Source organism: Diorhabda sublineata, chromosome 9, assembly GCF_026230105.1.
Source record: "Diorhabda sublineata isolate icDioSubl1.1 chromosome 9, icDioSubl1.1, whole genome shotgun sequence".
NCBI lineage: Eukaryota > Metazoa > Arthropoda > Insecta > Coleoptera > Chrysomelidae > Diorhabda > Diorhabda sublineata.
The window spans coordinates 12,514,511-12,541,800 of record NC_079482.1 but is presented as its reverse complement, the minus strand read 5'-3'; the positions used below and the strand labels follow the sequence as shown (position 1 = coordinate 12,541,800).

Genomic DNA, 27,290 nt, shown 5'->3' with positions numbered 1-27,290 from the left:
AAGAAATCGTTGATATTAGAAATTGTCTGCATCGAGCTGTAAACATAGAAGTACCTTCTCCAGAGTTTTGACTTACCTCTCTGCCATTCCGTTGGCTTATGTCCAGTAATGTGTGATTTGGACAAGCTGTGTACCATAGTATACTGCTGAGACAGCTTGATTTGAAAATAGCGAAAAAATTTTTATTTCGTCTTTTCATTATGAGCTATACTTTATTATATAAGAATTTTTCACTTCTTTTCAACAGTATGATAAAAACATATGACTATTTCTTTTATCACTCGTTTTCATTGGCTGTGGTTAAAATATAAATTTTTTTCTACATTAATATTAAAGATATTGTTTCAAATATTTCTCATTTGAAAATAAGAAAATACAGCATTTGAAAAACTTGCAGATCATAGGTGTCTCTGAATTTTTAAAGGAAAAAGTTTTGTTGACGCGGTCACTAATTCTTAGATTATTTTTTCTTGGTCAAACGATTTTATCGATTATGTCATGATTAATGTGTTTTTTGAAGAAAAATTATTCAAGACAAGAACACAACTTTTTATTTTTTGTTTATTGAAACAGTTAGAAAATTTGAACAAGGATATAACAATTTTAATTTTTATCGCTTTTTTCTTTATTGAGACACAAAAACCTTTTTATAATTAAATGCACGTTTTTTATATTTAATGTTGATCTTGTCTTTTATAGTACTGGAAATTTTCAGTGGATTCTCTATAAGTTTTTTGATATTTGTCCATATCTAGTGATAATTGATATCTAATAATTGACGATCTTTGAGAAACTATCAATCAAGTAAACTGGACAACGCGTATATGATTGCATTATTTCTGTACCAGAAAAAATAATTTGAAAACATTACGCAAATATAGTAACCATTTAGCAAAAACTGCCCAAAGAAAAAAATTATTGTTGAAAATGATTTATTAAATATTATAATCTTACAACTGTAGAACATGTAGCATATGTTACGTACCTACAAAGACTATTATTATAAAATTTTAGTAATTTAAAGCTAAAGAAATATTATATATGAACTTCTTTGTAATAATTATACGCTGTTTATATTTGACAAACACCACAATATTAATGTGTTCATCTATTAAAATGTCTTTTATTTAATAAAAAATTGACAAAGCCATATCAAATCATGAAATAGAAAGAAGAATAACCTACATTTAATTACAAAAATAAAAATATTTTTAAAACATTGATTACGATCTGATGAGATTTTGCTAACCAAATAACCTATTCAAAATAAAAGAGAAAAAATTACATTGAAATGTTTATTCTCATTTTTACATATCTCGATATCGATAAAAAATTCTAGTCCGATTCGGTGCAATTTGTATCATATTTTTTCCAATATTTTAGTAAAAAAAGATGCGTACAAAATTATATATGGCCAAATAATATTTACTTCGCTATTTCTATAAATGAAAAAATTAGAAAATACTTTATATATCCAAATTATTTCAATTTCTTGTGTTAGTAAAACAGACGTTAGTTACTCTGAAAATCAACATTTCATCAATTATTCAATTTAGTAAATGAGAGAAAGTAAATAGAATTGTGAACCTGTTATTTACTTTTAATTATATAGATTGATTTAACTTATCCCTTAAATACTAATCAACCTACCATTTTTGAAAATGTTTTACTACTAGTCACTCTCCCGCACAATGTATTTCAACTGAATCAGAAACTCAAGATTTAATCGACTTGAAATTAGCACTATGAAACGAGATAGCAATAAAAGACGGAGAAAGATCAACTAAGTTGGAAAAATGTTTTTTTTTCAAAACTGAACACCAGTTGTATTTATAGTATACTACAAGCGAAACATATTCAAATTAGAGTACACTATTCTTCAAATAAAGAAATTTTAGAAGCATTCACAAATGATTCCATAATCTAACAAAAACTATCTGCTAAATATTTTTAAGTGATTTTTTATAGAATTTGTAAAGTATTACTCCCAGAAGTAATCATTTCATAATCTTTATTTTAGACGATATCAGGATCATATTTATAGCAGGCTATAATGACAACATTCAGGTTTTATCTTTGACATTTTTTTCTTTAAATTGTTTTCTAAGAAACCTGATCACGAAAACTTATTAGTACATATATTGTTAGTAATTGCGAGATTGTCTAATAAAAGTAAAAAGAAATGCCTCAAGTTCAAAGACGTGAAAATTCTCACTATATTAACAATTTCGACAGGGGGAGAATTATGATTTAGCGAGAAGTTGATTTATCCCATAGGGAAATTACCCGTCATATTAACTGTACTGCAATAACGATCAACGTGTATGTCATGTATAAGCAGAGGAATAGAGCACAAAAGAAGACCAACTGGTGAACCGTACCGTCGCGCCGAAAGTCAAGATAGGCCTTTTAGACAACGAGCTCTGCAAGCCCATTTTACTCCTACGCGTCAAATTACTGACCAATGGGTTGGAAAAGAAGGTAAATCTATTACTATGCTTACACTTTGTGCATTTGGTCCTTTGGTATCATTACATACCGTCCACGTTTGTTACCTTCTTTTTCCACAATCGTTAACATCTGAGCTAGTGCAGCACTGGAAGACAAAATAGCGTAATATCGTATTCAGCCATGAACTGTGATTCTACTTCGGTTTACATGACGGCCTTAAAAGGGTAAAACACCGAAGACGACACACGTGATATTGGTTTTGCTATTGAAAGACGTGCACAGACAATGTGACCATCTGGCACATCAAACTATGGAGCTTTCCCAAGGAACTGTTGTTAAAGTAAAATGCAATTAACCTGGTCGCCATAATTAAATCCCATCTTGAACATGTGTTTTTTTGAGATCTTATCATTTCATTTTTGTTGTAAGGCTATCACATTGCCAAAAAATCAAGGTTGATAAATTATTCCTTCTCTTATTGTTAAAACAATAAAAAATGTAATACCAAAGAACATAATCCTTTTCATTCAATAATGTAACTCAATTGGTTGCTTGGTATGGTTGGCCTGGCAACATAACACATACATTGAATTTCGGAAAAAGTGAGTAGAGTTTACTTCTCGACGTTAATTATATGCAAACGAACAAAGTGCATATTGGAAGAGATAGTTGAAATCGTAACTCTTCGAGATCCTTTTAAATATTTTATATAAAAGCAAGCTATAATACAAAGAAATTTACCGGAAAAATATCTCATAAATGTTAAAACTAATTTATTTTCATTATTATTGTCAAATATGACGTATGTATCTATGTAGAGTTTAGAATATCATATAAACTGCGACCCAAATGATATATTGTGTCCCTTTTACTTTCTGTAACCTGGGGATGCTTAATGTGGCAAGGGTTAAGTACAAGTAATGCTCTGGGGTTCCCTGACACTTTGAGAGAGTATAGATAGTAGAAGTTTCTTATGTAGCAGAATCTGCACGTTTCATTCTCTGTTGAGCTCAGCGTATTCGTAGGTCCATTAAGACGGCTATGCCCTGACAAGAATCCTGTTAATAGTAATAAATTGTTCTTACTCAGGTTGATACATTTATTATTATAATTTTTTCCTCCTATTTATCTCCTCTAAAATACAAAGTGACTAAGTATGGCCAATAATCGAAGATTGCCTCATCATTCAATAAAAGTTTACCTTCGCTCTTTGAAGATGATACTTCACAAACAGTTATACTATGAGTGTTAGTATAAATATAGTAAACAATGTTTTATATAAATATCACCACAGTTCTATAAATTCTAAATTGAAAATTTTTTTATTATATCTGCTGTTAATCATTCTTTTGGCCATTATTCGACATTAATATATGTAATACACATATTTGTATATTGAACATTATTTATATATTTCTATCGGTGGGGTGAATTTATAAACACTAACCCTGGACTTAACTCACCTATACAATAAATAATTATTCACTAATACTAAACTAACTTATATAATTTATTTAATTTTAACGGTTACTTTTCTACTTCGTTCCGTTCTCTATGACTTTTCATTATAAACTAACTCCTTTATCTCTCTTTATCTGGAATATATTGCAAAAAAGACATTTCTTGAATTCTGTCAAGTGAACAAAAAACAAATAAATAAAAATACCTTACTAGAAATTAGTTCCATGTCATAGACGAGTTCGTAACATTATAATATATAGGTTATAAATTGTATCTGAACCAAAAATATTGCAAGCTGTATATAATGTTATCAGTACGTGTAATGTCTGATCTTTCCCCCCTGTCAGCAGGGCAACGTTGATTTCTCGATATCTTTTGAGTAAGTAAGCTTGAAGTAGTTGGGCTAGAAGCTCTGAATTGTTCTTCTGGAAAAATTACCCTTAAAGCAGTCTCCATATATACAGAATTTCTACTTTTGGCAGAAAGATTTTCTGAATATTATTTAATTAAAAATTAACTAGGTTTCTGTTTCTTAGTGGATCTAGGAAAACAGTAACATGGAGCATACCTCAAGAGATGATGCCAATGATACAAACTTTTTTTTCTCCTCAGCGTGAAAAGGAATAATTTTCAAATTTTGAGTTGAAGGGCATAAATTCTAGCCATTAGAATGTATTTTGTACAAGCGAGTATGAGCTGCTATTTTTTTTGTTTAAAATTTGGGAGAAACCCCAATTGTATTAAATGATTTTTTAAAAATCCATATTTGTGGTAATTTTTATAAATGTTTTAGAAAAATTAATATCCTACATTTGAAATGTAACATTATATACAACTAGATCCTACTGGCAAATATCAGAAAAATCACAATTTAAGGAATATTACAAAGTTTAGATTTTTATTTGGCTATATGAATAAAAGAATTTGATGGTAGAAAAATCCGAAATTATGTATTTGCTGGCGGCGAAAATATATTTCATAATACTGGAATTAAGACCTAAAGAAAAGCAAATATATTATTTTGATGTAACTTGAATGAATGAAGGTCTTACTCCAAAGTTTGACAAGACGAGAACATAAGAATTTCTTATGAAGCATTTAGTGATATTTGGTCTTCAGACTTAAAGGTCGATTTGGGAAATGTTAGATTTAGGCTGAGATATGAAGGCCATGTACATACATGGCCTAAAAAGCTTTTCGTACGGGTTGGATTTATTCATTTTCCACTTTCGATCAACCCAGTTACCCCATCACATGTAACTGCTATCTCACTGCATGCGTATGTTATGTATTCAAGTACTATAACCTCTTCTTCAAAAAAAAAACTGTTTAACTTTTTGTTTTCTTAAAATGCCTAGGTTATTCCTTCTTAGGTCGAATAATTTATTAAGCCTTTCTCAGTCATAGTTTTCGAGGAATAGCCTCGAACGTCTAAGACTACTTTTTTCAGTTCTGCTTCTTAATGATCTCCTTGAAAACAGAATACTTCTGGTACGGTAAGAAGGAACTGAGCTCCTATTTACGCCAGATTATTTGCTTCTTCGTTCTTCTGAGAGTATCACCTCTGTTTTCTCTCATTCATTGTTTTTGGGCATTTCATTACCATCTTCGGCTTGATTATTCATGAGTTGATTATTCTTATTGCTATTTAATTGTCATAGAGTATTGCTATATCCCTTTTCCAGTTCTTGTCCAAATCGATTCTCCACACCATGAAATGGTTAGAAACAAGCAATATCGTAAAGTTGATTGAGCAGATATCAAAAGAACAGTAACAAGGCCAAATTGGAACATAAATCTATTGCAGATATTCGCCTTTGAAAAGCTGGATGAACTTAAGGTCAATACAGTTTTTAACTGATAAATATGTGAATCATGTTATTATTAATTTAATTAAGCTACTAATGGCATACATAGTGATTGTCAATAAAATTACTCATATTTTGAATTGATATAAAATTCTCAATTGACCAAGAGTAATATCTTTTTCCTTTTCATAGCTTGGCGGCATTGGCCATGATATATGAATATGTTAAACAGTTGTTATGTGTATTTTGAGCTTACAATTAACTCTTTACTCGTAATCAGGTAATCGAACATTGTGGTATCTTGATTTTGTTATAAAATATCTAATTCATATGATTCAAAAAACTATTTTCAAAAAACAGTGAATATGCATAAGGAAGTGTACAATGCAATTATTTGAGTTGAGCAAAATTTGTCAGGCAGTTTGGTCGATATTATTATTAATTACCACTAACGCTTTCTTTTGAGACCCAATGGCTCCTCGCACGCATTCAGTATGTCGTACTAACTGGTTCACTATTTCATATTCTTAAAATAAGGTGTGTACATTTTACAAGGTAATAAAAAACATCCTGGATTGTTAGTATCCTCAATTTTGATTAAACGATATTTAGCATCTATTTACATATATACCGTGTGTTCACACACTACTGCATATTCATTTATAACTAATTTAGGTGAATTACTGGTTTTTTCTATTATGATTGATGATGGGATCAATAGGCAATTTAGTTTTAACCCGACGATAGTAAAATCGTTGATATTCAATCCATTTTTACTAAAATAAAAGATTAGACACCAACTAATAAATTGACTAATAGTTTATGAAATTTCCCGTTTAAATCACGATACATCATACATTGGTCAGTCTAGGAGGTCACTTACCAATCAAATAACGTCTCATGAAAGTGATATATTAAATTATATCTCGATCAGATCCTGAATTTAGGTGCTTAGCTAATTTAAGTCAAATTTATGCTCTATTTTGTGAATTCTAAAGAAACTAAAAATAATTTAACTGATTACTGCTATATATTTGAGATACAAGGACTAAGAAATAATTTTTCTTATTAGAACAAAATTCTAGTTTGATTTTATTATTTTGACATGTATGATGAAGGTGATCTATTGATTAATATAAATACGCAAATTGTCAATTTCATATTTTGAAGTTAAGTCGAAACGTCAATTCTTCAATTCTTTATTAATCTAAAAATTATTTTAAAAAACTAATTTTAAAACAAAAGAGAACATAAGAAGCATAATTTTTCAAGTAAGTACCGTTTTGGAATTAAAAAAAGAAGTGCAAAGATACCGCAATAATTTTATTTTTACATGAAAGCCTGTACCTTTATCTACTGTTTTACACAATTTCCTTGAATATTGAGGCACTTTTCATAACGTGGCACCAGTTTTTGATTACCCTTCTCACAAAATTATGCTACCTGACTTGTTAACCACTGTATCACAAATGTTTTGACTTATCTTGAAGACGCTGATCGCCCAGGTGTTTCCTCAAGTGCAAGAACAAATGGTAGTCGCTGGGCGCCAGATCAGGGCTGTAGGGAGGATGATCTAGAGTTTTCCATTGAAAAGATTTGATGAGATCTTTGGTCCGATTAGCCACATGTGGACGGGGATTGTCATGTAGCAAAACAATACCCTTACTCAACTTGCTACGTCTTTTGTTCTGGATTGCACGACGCAGATTGTTCAATGTCTCACAATAAGACGCTGCATTGATTGTCTCATTACGAGGCCGAAACTCCACTTGCAATACTCCTTTTCTGTCCCAAAAAACACATGATTTTCCGGGCAGAAATTGTTTGCTTAAACTTCACTTTTTTGGGTAATGACGAATGTCGCCATTCCATGGATTGTTGTTTCGATTCTGGTGTGACGTAGGCCATCCATGTTTCGTCACCAGTAACAATTTGATCTAAAAAATCTTCACCTTCATTGTGGTACCACTCAAGGTGCCACCACTGCATTTTTGGAACCCAACGTGATCACAATTTCCGGCATTTCAAGTTCTCGTTCACAATGCGATACAAAACATTACAAGAATATTGAGGAAAGTAGTCCACTTTCTGCACCAAATCTTCATTAACGTCCGAAGGACGCCCATTCCGTTCTTCATCATGCACATTTGTGCGGCCATCTTTAAATGCTCTCACCCATTTCCTTACCATTCCATCATTCATAATGTTTTGTCCGTAAACTTCACAGATCTCACGATGAATATCGATCGGTTTTACGCCTTTAGCACTAAGAAATCGTACGCCCGTACTTCACAAGCGGCGGATCTCACGATTCTCGGAGGCATCTTAAACACTCAAAAAACAACGTACACAATGAAGAATCAGACTCTGTTTCAAAATTAGTTTTTCTAATAATTTTTGAAAGATAGATTAAATCGACTTTTCTTAAGACTTTATCAAAATATGAAATTGACACTGACAATTTGCGTATTTATATTGATCAATAAATCACTTATAGAAAAGACGAAACTTCATATTTGATCTATCAGTTAAAAATCTGAAGAGACCTAAAATCAAGTACATTTAGAAACATAAACATATCAAAAGGTCTAAGAAATAAGAAATTGAAGAAATTTATATATATTCTATATACATAGAAAGTCACTTCAAAATTGGTCTTCAACAAAATATAATTGTGAAATATAAATATTTTAACTGTAGGATTATGGTAGTCAAACGCCAATATACTTATGTATTCATCATCGGGGACTGAATTTATGATCAAAATACAATGTGAAAATATGTATTAAAAGATTATAATACTAAAATTAATTACATTAATTATATATTATATATACTGTGTTTCTTGATAGGCGAAACGACTCTTGGAAAAGATAAGAAATTCTCTATTTAAATTTTTATTTTATCGAGAGAAAAATAAATTGAACTTAAACTGTTATTAAAGCGGGTACTTTAGTTGTTTCAAATTCAAATAATCAGAAATTGAATTGTACATTGAAAAAACACATATCCAGAACATTGATAAAGCAAACGGAATTTATCCCTACAAAGTCAAAAGTTGTCACACTGCAGAGAAAGGTAAATAACGAAGCAAGCTGTTCTGTTTTAAGTCAGGGGAGCTAATTTTGGAAATATATAATACCGCATTAATAAATTTTTTTTTCTGATGAGAGTACTTTTACCTCAAACGATAACTATAATATTAGACCTTTTCATATGTTTTCACAGTAAATGGTCTTGATTTTAGTTCTCTTGTAATTAATAAAGGACGTTTTTTACAGATAATAAACGTTTCTACCTTTTTTAATGTTTATGAAAATAATTCGAATTTTTATTGTTTCCAACCATCAATTTATAAATTATAGAAACTGGGAGTTTATTTGGATTGATTGTTTTACACATTTTGTGGGAATAAGTAAATACTGAAAATATATTTCACTCACCATATCGTATCAAAACTATTTGTTGCAACTAAAAATCCTATTTGTTGCAACTAAAAATCTTTGCAACATGTACGTGCACAAGCCACTAGTATTTTTCAAATGATTACAAATATTATGTTGAAATCAATAAATATATAAGAAATGATCTCATCATAATTTCCCTATCCTTATATCAGTAGATTATATCAGTGTAATAACGCTTCACATTGAATAACGAAAATAGAGTACAACTCTTTATTAGCATTTCTTTTATTGCTGATAATACGTGTTCGAAATTAAAATAGAAGGTTTTGCATGTATTTAATAATAATTAAAAAGAAAGGAAACGAGACTAACACTAATTAATTTCATAAGCTTTAAGAGATAAATTAAATTAATTTTGGACGGTATGTTTCTTAACAAATGGGGCTCAAGGAAAAAAAACTAGTATACCTAAAACAAAGCAAAGGACATCTAAACAGCCGTAACTAACCAACCATGGATTTAAAAAAAAATATATTAATTAAGCTAAAAGCACTGTCGGGATTGAAGTAAGACTCAAGATCAGAAATAAATGCGGTACTTTATATTATAAAATCACAAAAGTGAAAAATGGAAAATCTCTCCAACATAATTGATTATATCAATGAGTTACAATGGAAATAAATTATCAACAACCAAAATAGCAGAATCCTAAATTAATCATCAGCGTTGGTTCCAATCAGGGAATGTTAATTATCCAATTTTTTCTTGAAAAAAACAATTATTAGCTTATGTAGGACTATAATTATTTAGATAAGAAATCAACAATAACCTAACGACTTATATACAGTGAAATTACTTCAACAAAATCGCCTTTAAAATAATTGTTGATTGATTATTTATCCATCATCTGCGTTCTCTCATAGCAACAGTAAAGATTAGCATTGGCAATATTCTTAATGGTATTCTAAAATTTTAAGTTGTAACAAATAATATGAAATGTTTCACTATATTAATCGAATTTGCTACATCCATAAAAAATCCGAGAGTAAAATAAATAAATTTGGAAGCATTAAAATTTTATATCTATAGACTAAACTTATACTAAATCATTCAAATATTTCAACACCCTTACTCGTATAATATCGTGTCGAAACTAGATAGATTATTCTTCTTTCTCCCATACCTATATGCTTAAGCAGATATAGTACAGAGTGGGTCAGAAAGTTTTGCGAATTTAAAAAAATAAATACAACTCACATACATTTTTTTTATTTGAAATATACATCTGGGAAATTCATTTTTTTAAAAGAACATCATTCAGGTGTGCACCATCGCGTTGCAAACATTCCTCGAATCTAGATCTGAAATTGGTAAAAACTCACTGGCACATTGCGCGGGGAATAGCTGTTATTTCTTCACGGTTGTTGGTCTTCAACTGATTAAGCGTGGCTGAGTTATTGGAATAGAGTTCACTTTTCAGGTATCCCCACATAAAAAAATTCAGTGGCGTTGGGTCCGAACTTCTAGACGGTCATGCAATGTCACCTCGGCGAGATATCAGTTTCCCAGCAAACATCTAGTTTACGACCGCCAAAGAGGCATTAGAAGTATGAAATGTCGCGCCATCTTGTTGAAACCATGTCGTATGATTATAGGCTTCAAATTGTTGAAGTTGGGGAAAGAAAAAATCCCTTAACAAGAAATTGGGTCCGATAATTCCGTCTATTGACATGCCCATTTAAGTGAAAATGGGCTTCGTCGTAGAACAGAATATTGTTGAAACTCTGAAAGCGTTCCAACATTATTCCAACAAATCTCGTCTTAAAATTAAATCATTTGGCTGTAATTTCTGCACAAGTTGAATTTTATACGGGTGTAATTTCAGATCTTTCGACAAAATTTGACGCAAAGATGTTCTGGATACCACAAGTTCGGCTGATCGCTTGCGAGTCGATACCAGGATTACGTTGATCTGAAGCTTCAACTTCTTGAACTGTGACTTCTGTTCTTATTGATCTTGGGCGTCCCGTAGGCTTCTTATTGAGAGTCGAACCAGTAGATTTGAACTTTCTGATCCAAGATCAAATCACACTTTCCCTCGGACACTGGTTTATGTCATGTAATCCAAACTCACGTCGAAACGAACGGTGAACAATAACGCCCGAATCGCCATTTTTCTAATAATGTTTAATGCAGAATGCACGTTGCGCTCCGGTGAAGTGATCCATCGCGACTAAATTTCCGAGAACCGAGCTACTCATCCCCTCCACCCACGCAGCTCCCTATCATAACGTTCAAACGCAAGTTTGTAAAATTGTACGCCTTTCTGGCCCACCCTGTATATTTTGGAGAGTATCTGAATACTTTAAACTGTTTTGGAACTATTCTAAAGAACTTTCTAGGGCCCAGATCGGCTATACAAGTAGTGCACTACAGGTAGAAGAAAGTTGACACAAGGATTTTAGCAAAACGTTTTAGTAGAAATATCAAATATATTTCTCGTATTTTCATAAAAGTCGTGATACAAGATTAATATTAGAGCGCTCTCATTTGAACATTCTAGTTTTTATGCAATTATTTTTTTATGTAAGTGGCAAGAAGGCCGGTTCCGATATCAGAATACATAATTTATTCGGTTTAATTTGTATCGTAAAAATTCACAATTCATGCATTGAGTTCGAATAAATGAAAAGTATTTGTAGCTGACTGGCAGAACACAAAGAGCCATAGGGTTATCAGGATAACATAGAATCAATTTTCTAGATTGTCCCCCAAGATCCTGGGATTTATACTCAATACAACTTGTATGGGATGTAATCTATAGAAGGTTAAGCATACTCCTCTAATTTTTATGGTACTTCAACATTAGTTAGAGTTGGAAGGAATGAGATACTCCAGGATTATATTGTTAATCTCATTCCTAATGCCTAGAGGCATTAATAAATGTATTAGAAATCGTGTAGTTTCAACTAGTTAAGCAGAAATGTGGAATTCCAATGATTTACATAATACTAACTCCCTAATATATATGCTGTTTCGGATAAAGGTGACCCCGAATCTAGGAAAGTTAGAAAACTGAAAAATAATTAAGATGTGCTTAGTAAAAAAATCCAGAACGCCATCCATAATCAAGATAAAGGGCTTTGGGGAAAAAATTAACGATTTTGCGGAAACTATTCACAGCATTGTAAGGAAATTTTATAAAAATGTGTTATGGCAGCTCATCCCATGTTTTCATATCTAACATATGACGCTAGTTACACGGTTCTTGCAGTATTGAACATAACTTTTTTAAGGTAAGATTTAATTATCCAAATTTCAAGTCAACTTATATAGTATTCAAGTTCCCAACAAAAACATACTCTTGGTAAAACTCGATAATATGTATCGTTTTCGTAATACATATTTTGATTCGAAAATTATCAAGTATGAACCGATGCTAGTATCAAGTAATTAAACGGTTGGAGATCAGCTATGAGGTCATTAAAAGGACGTTTAATTCTGTCATCGCGATATAAGTCTTGACGTGAACTTACCTTTTCTTCATACGTCTATCGGTACAGTCCAAACGATTAAAATTGCATGACCGAGAAGGCTAATGAATTTCTGCACCTCTACCAATCCATCGATTCGAAAAATGGTTACTACACCAATTACTAAACCTATCAAAGTACGGTGGCACACCGTCATACTTAAAAATTGGAGATTTCATTTAGCGTTAAACCCAAGTGATTACTTACAAAATCCAGGTACATATCACCATTTAAATTTCAAGGTCGAATATGGTAACCTATTATTTTTTTACTCAATATTGCTGCTCAAACATAAATGATATCCTTTTGACTTGTGGATTATCATTACACCAGTAGTGTGCACAATAAACTATATTTGAAATAAAATGTTCTTCATTAATGGTTCTTGGCCTATTTGAATCACATTCCCAATTTCTCGACAACGTCATTCAATGGCTCTACTCGTAAATGTATTTTCATTTGGTAAGTTTCTACATAAAATGTTTGAGTTCAATTTGATCAATAAACCTATAACCTTAGAAAGTTCAATACTACTTTAAACGAACTGTGTAACGTGCAGCGTTCTCTATGAGAGTCAGAAATAAAAACATTCCATTCATGGGATGTATCAGCCTCCACAACGTATAAAATTTCTTTGAAATATTTCATGTAACTTCAGCAAAATTGTAAAAAATGTGTATATCCTTTATCTTGAATATATGTATGGCGTTACGAAAGCTTTTAGCAATTATTTAGTTTTGTACCTATCCTTGAGGTGGAGTCACCTTTTTTAAAATACTCTAAATATGCGAATATTACCAAGTGAGTTTTATTATTATTACTATGCTGTACAATACGTACCAAACCCACGAAATATAACAGTTGTTTATTACTATAAATTATTTTAATAGTAAGTATTCCTGAAATATACCCACATATTACTTTATATATTGCTTAACTTGGTGTTTATCAAGATACTATTTAAACAAACAAATACCCATAATCCTTGAATTCGTCACATGTTAAACAATGACATAAACATTGAAAACTAATTTGTGTTAAATGATCAATAAGATATATTTTTATTACGGTAGGCTTTTTATATGTTTTCAATTTTAACTATGTTTTGAAATTTAAGTACACCTATAAAATTGGTTGCGCCCGATACCAAAGCGAAAATATTTTTGGCGTAACCGTTAATTTTGAACATTGAAAATTATTTATCGTACTACGTTCTGACATAGAAGAAACATATTTTTGATGTTATTCATTGTTTCTATGTGGAGTATACAATGTTCCCTTATACTGGAATTATATGGACCACTTATTATTAATTTGAAAATTAATTTTAATTATTACTTTCAGTAAGTTTTCTGTTCTGAATATACATTTATCTCTTGTTTTATTGTAAGAAAAGAGAAATTGCTGGAAATTGAGTTTCTAAAAGATCCGCTAGGGTATGTAGCAATCAATATTCAACATTACAAACAACAGGTTTCTTCTAAAATGCTCCTAATAAAGGTATACCAGAAATGCAATGAATAAATCGCATGTTTCCAATAAGTAACTTTCAAATTTAAAATATTGATGTAATTTTTATTTTTTTTGCCTGGGATATCACTTGAAAACATGCTACATAACCCTGCTCCGTAAATCTAATTCGAAAGACGGTGGGGTGTTATTGGTGTGATATAATAGGCGGTATAATTATTAGAGCAAATAACACAAACGGGTAACGTCTTCTTTAAGCACATCAAAAATACACTGTTTTCATTAGAAGATGAAGTGACCCACAGCTGACGAAGATATGATCATGATAATTCATAGCTTGCCTAAAGTGGACGACGCCATTTCGTTTACAAAAGTCGAGCTATGCCTGTAACCAAATGGTGTACATTTTGGACATCTAGGGAGATGATAGCAAGAATTAGTTTCAAAAGAATTTGCATGATAGAGCTAAAAACTCTTAGAAGAAATTTATTCCGATTTTTTACAATGAGGCGAAGATGTTACGTATTTTTGAAATCAATATTTGTCTTACCACCCTTACCACCCCATTTCATGCAAAAAAATTTGTGCGTCTAGCAGACATTTTAGAAGTTCTGATCAACTCTATTATAACCATTTTCAATATTTTTAAATACATATAAACGTACTCTTGAGCTTGAGTGAAATTCATAACTTTTTGACAAGCATTTAAATAAATGATTTTGATTTGAAATTGATAACAAGATGAAATGTTTATAAATAACAACTAAAACAAATAATAAAAAAATCCCTGTATGATTTTCAAAACCCTTTATTCATTTGAAAACGATACATCTCCAATACCTTATTCCAATAAAAAAATGTCGAGTTAGGTTAAATTCATGAAAAAGGAAAATACCTTTTAGACACACTTGACGTGATATGGATATCGCAAAAACCCCGTTTTTCTGATATTACCAGATTTTCGGTGGTACGAGCCTAGCTATAAATTGATACCAATTTTATGTAACTATTAATCATATTTCATATCATTCCAGAAATAGGTATTTGTATCTATCCAACAATGAAAAGCATGTCAATTAAATGTCCCTAAAGCAAATATTTTTTTTGTTTTATTCGAAATAATTTTATACGAAAAATGTGTGCTCTTTGTTTAAACTAGAATATAATATCAAAATGTGAATTCATTATAGTTTCGTTGGTATCGTGCAAAACATACGTGTAGATAATTAATAATAAATAAACGATAGTATTATTCTAAATAACGTCTTAAAATAAACGTCTAAGTTACGATAGTAGTCATGATCAATAGTTTATGTTTAGGGTGTAAAAATATATTTTTAAAACTATGCCTCTCACACAATATTCGCTCGACTATAAACTCACATACATTCTATGTACAACGATTTGTACTGAAATAGTAATATATAACAAATATTTGTTTACTTGTTCTTTCTCCTAATTCTACATCGATATATTACAAAGGTATGTTGTAAATATTTTTTTTCAAAGGTGGCTCCTCCAATAAACTCTTGTTTTGAGATATGGATTCACAATAGTATTTGTTAAACTGTAACGGACTACGATAAAATAAACCTAATCTTCCACTTTCAGTTTTCCAAGGTTTCTAATATTGTATTATTGTATGCTTGTATTAACAATCATAATTTAAGAGCAGCATTAAGGTTTTTTATTTTGAACTTTTTGACATAACGAATTGAATTCATTATGAAGACTTGTTTTTTTTTTATTTAAATATCTAAAAAAAGCTAAACAAATGTTTTTAGCAAGCAGAGCCAAAACTAATATAATTAGATAGAAGAAAAACAAAAAATTCACTTACTTTATCCTCTCCTTTACAACATGAAGCTCCCTGAAAACAAAAAATAGATAGTCTCCATAATAGATTTTTAAAGGATAATTCTCAACACTTCTTAGCAATTATTTTGTCGGTGTCAATATTATATTTTGATAAAGACTGAAGTTAAGTAAAAAAAACTAATTTTAAAACCTAAGAGACCTAACCTAACATATATATATATATATATATATATATATATATATATATATATATATAGAAATATTTATTTCTTTAATTTCTTATTTCTTAGACCTTTTGATATATTAATACATCTAAATATTCTTGATTTTAGGTCTCTTCTGTTTTTAAATTAATTTTTTTTTTGATAATTTTTAAAAGAAAGATAAATTTTGACGTTTCGACTTTTCTTTAAGTCTTTATCAAAATATGATATTGACACTGACAATTTGCTTATTTATATTAATCTACAGATCACCTTCATGATGAATATCAAAATAAGGATAAAATCAACCTAGAACTTTGTTCTAATAAGAAAAATTAATTTTTCCTTGGTCGTTGGCAGTAATCAATTAAATTATTTGTAGTTTTATTAGAATTAACAAAATAGAACTATAAATTCTACTTAAATTATTTAGTTCTTTTTTTTTTCATTTATAGCTTTTTCGTTCGTATGAATGTGAACCATTTCTAAAAATTCCCTTTTTCGTGTATTAGATTTCGTTTTAAGATTTTTTGAATCTTTATAATTGAATTTATGTTTTTTCGATATTTCATGGTTCGTTAATGCGGTTCTATTTTTTTTATCGTATTGATGACTCTTAGTCTATTTTCTAAATACTGAGATGTTTGCCCTATGTAGACAGCGTCACAATTAGTACAAGGCACTTGATATATAATATTACTTCTTTTGTTTTTTGGTGTTTGGTTTCAATTTAGTGAAATATTTGGATAATGTATTATGTCCTTTATGACTTATGCTAATATCATATTTATTGAAATAATTCGATAATTGCTGTAAAGCCTTGTACATATGGTAGGTAAGAATGTTTTACATTTACAAATAACATAATTATAAATTATGTTATTTGGTTAATTTCTTTCCTTTTTGAAATCTGTTCCATTAAAAGTGAATTGAAAGAAAGTGATCGAAGCAGGATATAATGTCAGTAGAAGAGGTAGATGAAAATAAGTATAGTCAGACCAAATAACAAAAAAACATGGAGACAGGAAACCTTGGATAGAGGAGGAATCCACGCCCGACTCCTGCAAAGGTAGGAAGAGCATGGAAGAAGTATTCGTCTCTGGAAATTTAATTTGTGAAATAAATTAATTGCCAATAATCAATAATTCAGACAACAGAATAGGTTTCAATACAATGGCGTAGAACCATATTTTGTTATAACTATACGCCAATTTGTAAACAAACGAATCATTTCCACATTTGAAAAAAGGCGAACACACACTTTATTGGTTTGCTAGATCATCCGATTTTATCCTATTATGCAATGTGAATTGATTGAATTTACAATGGTATTTATTCACTATCGATGTCTGTCTGATAAACATAACTAGTGCGTGTGTGTGTGTGTGTGTGTGTGTGTGTGTGTGTGTGTGTGTGTGTGTCCTAGAATGCAGTGCTTTATTTGTTTACTTATATGCACTTATTTCTATATAAGTATTTTGTATAACTTTTATGTGGTGTTTAAAATCAAAAGTCCAACAGACCTCACAATAACCGTGAGTATTATTTTAACCTATTTGCACTTAATGCATTGTGCGTCTGATAATTAAAAAATATCGTGAATATTTCCTATCATTTACTTTTAAAATGTTGCAAGGATGCTATGTAATATAAATTTCCGGAATTTGTTGAATCATGTTTTAGTCAAGGTTGATTTTATTATCCCACTCAAACAGTGTTTTTATTGAGTATGTTTTTATTTGGTTTTATAATCATATTTAGATTATTACTTAGCTTATTTAGTTTATGCAAAAGTATCAAAGTAAAATTGTTGACGTTAAATGGACTCAACAAAATTGTTTACTTGATGAGAAATACCAAAACAAACACTTCACGCATTGATCAATCCATCATAAGGTTTTTTCATCTGATTAAAATTATGGGCATTACTTATTTACAAAACACCATACCAGGGACCAAATGTATAATTTCTATGTAATACTACTTACATACCACCAAGTGAACAAATTTTACATGTTCTAAGCGCAGGATATTCCCGAGTTGCGGAACTGAAAATTCTTTGATCTAATTTTTTTTTCAAATAATTGGTTTCAACAATAGGGACTATAAGTTTTTGAATTTGACTTAACGGTATAAAATAGATTGGTTCCTTAATAAAAGGAAATTGAAAAATTATATCCAGCTTACGTAGATGTTATTTCAATTGATTTAATAATAACCATTTGTATCTTGTTATGAAACCAATTATTATTATATACAAAAATATTGATTTCATAGAGTTTGGATTTATTTTCGAAAATTTCGATAGTATTGAATAATGATGATACAAATGCTATAAAATTGTCTGACTTACCATAGTTGATAATCGTTTATCGCGGATCAAATATGGATTAACAATCAAATCTACGTGTAAATCCGGTAAAAACGTCAGTATCTTTTCTGAATAACACTATTTTACAAATGATTGTTCGGATAATAGTGGTTCACATTTATTATCGTACTGTAAGTTACTAATAATTTGCAATTGTTCCTTAAATGTATATCATGTCATGATTTAAAAATAGTAACTTTGCAATAATGATGTTAATATCTATGGTTGCTTAACACTGAATCTGTACTGCATTTTTAATTCTTTTGAATAGGAATGTTTGTTATGAAAAGGTGTAGCACGTGACTAAACTTAATGTCAAAACGCGAACTACCAATTAAAAAAGTAATTAACTATTCGGATGATGTTGAATAGATTATTTATCCTCCCATGCTTATCAGAACCAAGAGAAAAGTAGTGACATTAGAATTACCAGGGGATTGTGAAATGTATTTGAGAAATATTTTCCTTTAATATTTAGAGCTAAAATTAAAGAAACAAATGGTTTCTAGAAGGGCTAGTCAACCGTAATTATGATAAAATAATTTACAGAAAATATGAGGTCAGAAAAAATTTGCATATTGGTAAAATCCGTTATATCTGGGTATTGAATCGCTCAATCAATAGCAGTAAACTGCTTAAAACTTTGATTGAATAAAGTTTTCAATTCAAAGTTTAGATAAATTAAACGAAAGAAGTAATCACTTGAAATTATCTATCCAAAACCTCAATTCCAAATGCGAACTATAAGTCAGATACTTACACATTTTTAATTTCACGAACCAAATAGCAAAGCTAGCTGGTGTTTAGATTAGAATTCCTGGACGTGAGTGCTGGCCGCTCTAATAAAATGAAACTGCATCGTATATGGTTAACTGTTGACAACTCTCTCATAGCTGTAATCGAGGAATGGCAGACTATATTTTGGAATCATATTAGAGATGGAAGTAAACATTATTATATACTTTGCGGCCCGACCAATATATGTATAAAAACAAACCAACAAGAAAAAAATAAAATAGATATAGTTTGTGATACTACTTTCAATTCTATTATTCTATTTTTCTTCTTTAAAAAGACGAATGACCAGTTTAGTTCCTGGTTTTGTGATATAAATTGCCAACTATCTCGCCATCGTTTTGGTGAGAGTACTATGGCTCTTCTCTTAGTTATTCTATACGTACTCATTATCTCAAAAAGCCGGTTTGACACCTCTCTGTGATGACTACATTCCTCTGCCTGTAATCCTGTGTATATAGTTCTTACGATATTCATCTCAGTTGTTCTTAGAATCATCTTTGTTAGAGATGTTTCAGCTCCTGTCTCTGCACTGTATATCATCGCTGGCCTTATGTATTTTTAACAACTCTTAACTTTCACGCAGTACGTCGGTGTTTATTTTACCAGATGTTTAGTTTAGTTGTCCTTATAACTGAATCTTCCAGTATGTTAGCTGCATTGATCTGATCAGAGTGATTTTGTGCTTTTTTGGTGATATGCTGAATTTCTCGATTTTATTTGTTGAATTTTATCGACTCGCATGGCCACTAATTTTTGATCTTTTCCGAAATTAGGGAAATTAGGAAAGAATAACACTGCAATGTCTATTTGAGAAGGATTAACCAACAATTGTAAGTTTCTTATATGTTTATTTTAGACAGGAAAAGCTTAGGTAACCATAGTAAAGACCATAGGGGATCTCACCCATTGTCGATCGGTGTAATTAACCTATCATTTTGTTCTTCTAAAATGGGAATATTAATATTTTTATTTACTGTTCAAAATATGAGGTGCTTGTCTTATTAATCAAAAAATAAAGCAGAATAATCTAAATATCATTTATAAACTGAACAATACAAGATTATCTGTTTTTATAGACTTTCCAAAGTCAATTTAAAGATAATACGAGTATTATAATAGTCATTACTGTTAGTTGCCATCCAAGAGGAGAAAATCTGCCTTTTCATTGCCTGTCAATATTGTAATAGAGCCTAACATTAAAAATTCACACAAACATTACGTTTAGCAACTTCCCTTATATACACTGTTGCCAATTCTTTAAGACCACATTAAAACAATATAATTATCTATCAATTGTGGCGAAACCCCATAAGAAAAATATAAGAAATGTACACCTACATATTCTATTGTTAATATCAAATATCTAAAGAAGTCATTCTTTTATTTACTATCACTTATTATTGGACAATAAACAGATATTGTTTTCAAACGCTGCGTTAGAGCCAGGTGGTAGAATTGTTATAATATTTTTATGATGTGCTAATAACTAATTCCTTTGCTCTTGTTTCCCATCGGTCAATAATAAGGATTATTCAGCTTCTAAAAATATGGGTTTGTCCACAAATAATCTCAATTAGTCTAAACTTCTGTTTCTGCAGAATAAAGGCAAACCCGAACGGAGTTTGCTTTACAATTGAAGTTATCGAAGACTTGTGTTCATGGCACAAAACTCGATAGAAAGAGATAGGCAGTTTTCAATATAGTCCACGCTCGGGAAGACCAAGACCTACCACGCCAAGTGAAGGTAATTCTATTGTTACCAACAAGCTAAATAGAGGCTTGACATAAAACAAGAAAAAACGAATGAAGTTCTTGTTTATAGAGATTGAACTGAAGAGGATTTCAAAAGTTTTTTGGACCGATGAATCCAAGTAAACATGCTTGACCACCTCAGAGCCCGGATCTCAATCCCATTCAACTTATGTGGTAAGAGCAATATATCACAAGACACTATCAACAAATTGATTGCCAGTATACCCAGACTTGTAAAAAAAAAATCATAGAATGTAAAGGAGGATTTTTGATGAAAAATTAGTTTACCTAACTATAATCTTTTTTAGCATGGACATGGAGTTTTATTCAATGTTCCTACTTTAATTAGATAGTCTTAAACTATTGTCCTGCAGGGTACATCGAATACCAAGTTATAGACGTATGTATATAGAATTACATTGGCGTTGGGTCGAGGATGTTCATAATATCGACAATAAATGACCAAATATTCGAGCCTGGAGGTCCTAAGCAAGTGGGATAGAAAAGTGAACAAGTCGGGGAGTATTAATCTTATGGGATAACAAGTTCAAATTGAAATAATTTTGTGTGTATGCAACCATTTTGTACAACATTGTAAACAATTTCGTTTTGCTATCCATGATAATAAAAATGAATAAGTTCTAAAAGCCTGGAAAATAATATAAATTGAAAGTATCAAAACTCATCAGAAAACCAGCATAATATTGGTCAGTAGTTATCGTTTTCTCTTTTCCTGAATGATCAAAAAAGATCGCACCATTGGCATCCTGAAACACTGTGGCAATGAACTTTTACTTTCATGGAAGCACGCTCTTCAGATGAAGTCGATTGTTACGACTGTAAAAATGTTTCTAAAGTATAATGGTATAGTCGAGAGACATATCGACAGAAAAATTTACTTGAATTAAGTTTAAAGATGTTCAAACATCTTTTGATTAGTACTAAGCAATCGCGGTACCCACATGACTGATCGCTTTTTAATTTGTCACTTTCCATGCAAAATATTATATACCCGTTCGCTTGAAATATTTACTGCATTTGCTATCTTAATTTTATTACGATTTAACCGCTTCTATGACCAATTTTAAAAGCAGATAACCACATACAAATTAAACCATCGGAAGGAACATATTCAGGATAGTATTCACGTAATTTTTCGATTTATTCCTTCCCTTTCTACGTAAAAATATGTTTAATTTAATAATCAACACTAGAATTTTATTTTTCTCAATATTTGTCTGGCAATAGAACTAATTTTCTTGATATAAGTGTTACAACTAATATATTTTTTAGATTTCTTATATCTTCTTCTTGATTCCCAAACTTCCTACCTTCTCGATTACGACGCTCATAATAAGACATGGCTATTATAGTTTTCATTATTTTTTTATTTGTACAACAGTAGAAAGTCATTTGTACTAGTAAAATAATGAAATATTTGCCGAAAGTAATAGTTATTATTATTCACTTCACACAGAAATTATTTTATTTATGCTTTTAACTTTTGTTTCAGACCAACAGTTACTGTAACCGGCGTAAAAAATGCAAAATTAATTTGTATTCAGGATGACAATTCCATAGAAACAGACTATGATAATAGTAAAGATGACCAAACAGAAAAAAGTTTAAAACTTAATTCTGACATCCGGACTGATTCAAGCAAAGAAAATGTAAAAAATGGTCAAAAACCATATACGATGCTAAGCATGAAGAGGTAGATAGAATAATAATATGGTGTAACACATTTTCTAATCACAGATCATTTCATATTGTACAATTTCTACTTCGTACATCTTCACTTAAATTTGAAGAGTAGTCATAACAAATAGTGGAAAACACAAAACACCCTTTCTTAAATTTCATTTACCGATTTTGTGATACACTTTTTCTTAACAAGTTTTTAGCGCTGTGAACCCAAACTATGCCAAAATTTAATTTTTATATATTAATTTTTGAGTTTTCGAAGCCCAAGTAAAATACAAGGGTATTTTATTCCCATTTTTGAAATTTTGTGTGATTAGGGATTGTATATTAGGAATTGATGATTGTAATTGGCAATAGTTTAGCGGAAAAAGAGAAAATAAGTAATAAATCGCCTTCGTGGAATTTGATAATTTGCGTAAATTTTCTCATTGTCTTTTTCCTGTTTTTATATATATTCGTGTGAAAACATATTCACAGATATTTTTTAAATGGTATAAATATAGTTTCTCCAGAAATAAATCTACTGCCAGCCATCAGTCACATTAAACATAATTATAGGTTTCCTAAATTTCACTGGATGTTAATCCTTACTCAGCAAGAATTTTCTTATCACTTATAAATGGTACTCCTACTACTGATAAATAAAGGAATAAATTGAATTAAATATTTTCCAAATGTGTATTTTAGGTCCACTAAATCTACTAAATATTTACAAATGCTGCCAAAGGACTACGCACTCAATATAATTCAGTATAAAATTGATTTTCATAAACATTGTAAGAGTACTCCCATGTATAGAAAAAATACAAAGATGACGCCATGGATATTAATGGACCAGTAAGTAAACAAAACAAATACAATAAAGGTTCTTTTGTTCAATATTCTAAAAAGTTTTCAAATTTAATTCCAGTGTCCTGAATTGAGTAAGAAACATTTGAAATTGATACATACACATGTTTTGGCTGTTCTTCACATTTATTCATGAAATTTGATTTTCAATTAATTTATAGATTCAATTTATTAATTAAAATTGCTACATACCGATTCTGTAGAACAATCACATCAAAATCGTTAAAGGGAAACTAAGCAATCAAAAAGATATGTAAGCAATAAAATTGAAATTGGAACGAGATTGGGAAGGAACTGAAAATACTCTTTCACATCTCAATAGAATTATTTAGTAGACTATTTCTCAGCCGGAATTTTTTAAAGGACTTCTTACCATAATTCCATTACTCTCATTTTCCTTTGTATAAAAAAGTCGTGTACTTTCATGGTTATATTTTTTCCATCATTTTCGATTTGTTGCATAATCACAAAACTAGTGAAAAAAGCCACCTTTGAACTAGAGGAGTTAAGTCGTTGGCCTGTTCATATATAACATGTTAATCTTACATCAAAGTATAAAGGATAATACCTGTAGAAAAACCCCAAATTATCAAACTAAACAAAAAATAACTATTTGGAATTTAACAAAATCATTTCAGTCACTAGATTTAACCTGACAAGGTATAAAGAAAAATGATTTGATGTATGTACAGAAAACTACTAACAATGCATCAGTGCTTATACTGTTTACGAGTGGCAGTTATAACCAATAGAAAAAATGAAATTTCCCAAAGCTTACGAGTATAGCAAATACTCATATCAGGCGACAGAATCTATCAAATTTAAGAATTTTAACGTAAAGAATGAGTTTAAGTAACGATCCAATGGGGTAATTAAAACCGCATTACCCAGAAAATCCGTAAGTTGATTCATTAATAAAGAATGGTTCATGATATGATAGAGCAATCGTTGAAATAGAACAGATTTTTAAGAATTTCCTTAATTGAGCTTTAAAATTTACAGCAATAAATTTTTGATATGTTCAAAGTGATATATCAATTTCAGTGAACTTGTCTACCCCATTATTAACATTGTTGGATTTGTTTTTCAAATACTATTTTCAATAAATCTGTTTTGATGGAGTAAATTTAATTATTTTGTTTCACCACATTTCTCTAGATATTATTCGGTTTGAATGGAAACTGTCGTATGATATTGTTACGAACTTCAATCCTACTTTTTACCATATTTAACTGAATCAGGTAGACTTACAACTTCATATATAGTCGTGCATACCTTATAGTTTGTCATGTAAGGAAAACTTACAGAAAACCTCTTTTCTGATCCTTTATATTATAAGAATTAACGTTAACCGGAATAAATTTTACTATCATTTGTGTGTGTGAAAGAAAATAGCTTGGAAGCAAGTCCATCAGCCATAGAATTTTTCAATACTACTTAGATATTAATTTTAATATCCTTGATAAAATTTACTAATAGATCTAAAGTTTATGGGTTATCAATGCTTAAAAGATGTATGAGGTTTAGAAGTGTTTTGTTTAACAAGTAACTGCAACAAATTGAAAGCTCCATTTAGTACTGAATCTTTTGCTAATCGATCAGCTGTTTTACCATGTATTCCAGCATGTCCTTTAACCCAAATGAATGTTATACTCAAATTTAATAATATAGTTTTGATGTCACATAAAATAGGACATTCCGTTCTTTTGAGATGAGTTTCTATTATGGCACCCAGTGCTGATCTAGAGTCAGATAAAAACACACCCCTATCTTTTTTATTTGACTTCAACCAGGAAAGACCCTGTAAGATGGCAAACTGCGGAGCTGTATGCTAGAATTATCGGGTAATTTGATTCGTATAAATTGCTTTGTATTCTAAATGTATACTGCACATTCATCAGTATATATTATGGTCTTGTCAGCAAACTCTGCTAGTATTGATTTCAACATGATTGAGTTAATGCGACTAGATTCTATCATTTGGAAGATTCTCTTCTTTATATTTCCTCTTATTAGTTCAGAACCATAGGATTTTTGGGTTGGCGTTTTTGTTTCACGCCGCTTTAAAATGGTTCAATTATTTTATTGTATAAATTTTCCCCTGGAACTTTTTCGATTTGAGGATAGGCATAAATCATTCAAAGATTCAAATACAAAAACCATTGGCACTCCATAGATGCCTTAGAGTATTATACAGTTATTGTTCAACCATTTATCCAAATCACTTATTTTTGTTAAATTCATAATATTTATTTTAATTAATCTCTTAATTAATCGTCTCACAGAGTAATGTGAATTTTGCAGTACCCCTGAAAACTTCATTAACTCTTATTTATATTAATGAAAAATGTTTACCTTTACGTTGTAACTTGTTACTTTTTAGAGTGTAGAAAAGATTTTCTTCTTAAGCAGCCAAAATATCAGTATAATCCTTACAATTTCTATACTTGAGTTAAGTTTTAATAGTATCCCTTAGTTTCAATGCCAATAAAGTTTACAAAATGAGCTTTGTTACAATAGTTCAACATTATTTTCAGAAAAATATTACTAGTAGTTTTTGATATACTGCCAACTCATCTCATAAAGGTATTCCCTATATGCCATTACACTTATTTTTGTTTGGTACAGTTTGTGATCAGGATTGTTTCCCATCTTCCTCAGTCTTATTCTGGTGTGTGTCAAATCTATATTTCTTTGGTTTTAATTAAACGTTTCATCTTCGTCTTTTGGAACATTCAATTAAGTTTTCATTTGCCATTTCCCAATTCTTGCCAGTAATTTGTTACCAACGAAGATATTTTTGTTCATATATAAAATGTTTTAATTTGCAGTTCCCATGTTCATACTTGCACTCTTTTATAGCACAGAACTTTTGATAGAAATTTGAATTAGTTCACCTCTTTATGCTATGGTAGTTGACTTTCTGTACGTCAATGTCTTGAAAAGCTGACCTTTCACTCAATAATGGCTACCAAAAAACTAAACATTATTACTGAAGAGCTAGTCACATCCACTTTTTTTAGTGAAGCAGCTTTTAACTTAACTTAAAATCTGATAGATATTTTGACTCATTTTAGGATATTTTGATTGTTTCTGAATTTTCAGAAAAAGAAAATATTCTTGATGTCTATCGGAAAATTTACATTACCCCGTCTTATGCTAATGCAAATATGACGTATAAGAAATAATTGAATGAAGTGAATAATTTCCTCTTATATCGATTTACTTCTTAATAAATTAGTATTGTTCATTGTCTAGTCTAGGCGTCATTATTTTTTTCGTTATCACTTCGTTAGCAAGGTTCATAATAAATCTATTTTATTTATGTAATATATTTTTTCGATTTTTAACGTTCACACCAGACAACAAAAGAAACTTATTAAATACTCTCCTTGAAAATTCCAATGTTCAAAATAGTTGGGTTTGATATTACCAACAATTTTACAAATTCAATCATAAAGATTTTATATTAAAAATAATTATTTGCTTTACTGATAAGTGTATTTTATGTTTAATTTTCAGATTATCGGACAAAATACTCAACCTAGCTCTTCTTCGGGTTGCCAAGGAAGTAGAAATAAGTGAAGTACTAGAAAAAATGTATCAATCTGAACTCCAATTTTGTTAGGACTCATGTGTTCCTATGGAATACATAATAAAAGCAT

The 27,290-nt window shown here is 30.2% G+C and overlaps 1 protein-coding gene across 1 annotated transcript in view; it reads left to right on the top strand.

Annotated features, from left to right (window-relative positions):
* LOC130449017 (uncharacterized) overlaps positions 1-27,287 on the top strand; it is an 81,267-nt gene extending 53,980 nt beyond the window's left edge. The window contains exons 10-12 of the mRNA XM_056786649.1: positions 22,586-22,786; positions 23,464-23,613; positions 27,148-27,287. Of these exons, the coding sequence (XP_056642627.1) occupies positions 22,586-22,786; positions 23,464-23,613; positions 27,148-27,253 (457 nt within the window). The 3' untranslated portion in view covers positions 27,254-27,287. The remainder of the gene's footprint in view (positions 1-22,585; positions 22,787-23,463; positions 23,614-27,147) is intronic.
* The last annotated feature ends 3 nt before the right edge of the window (positions 27,288-27,290 follow it).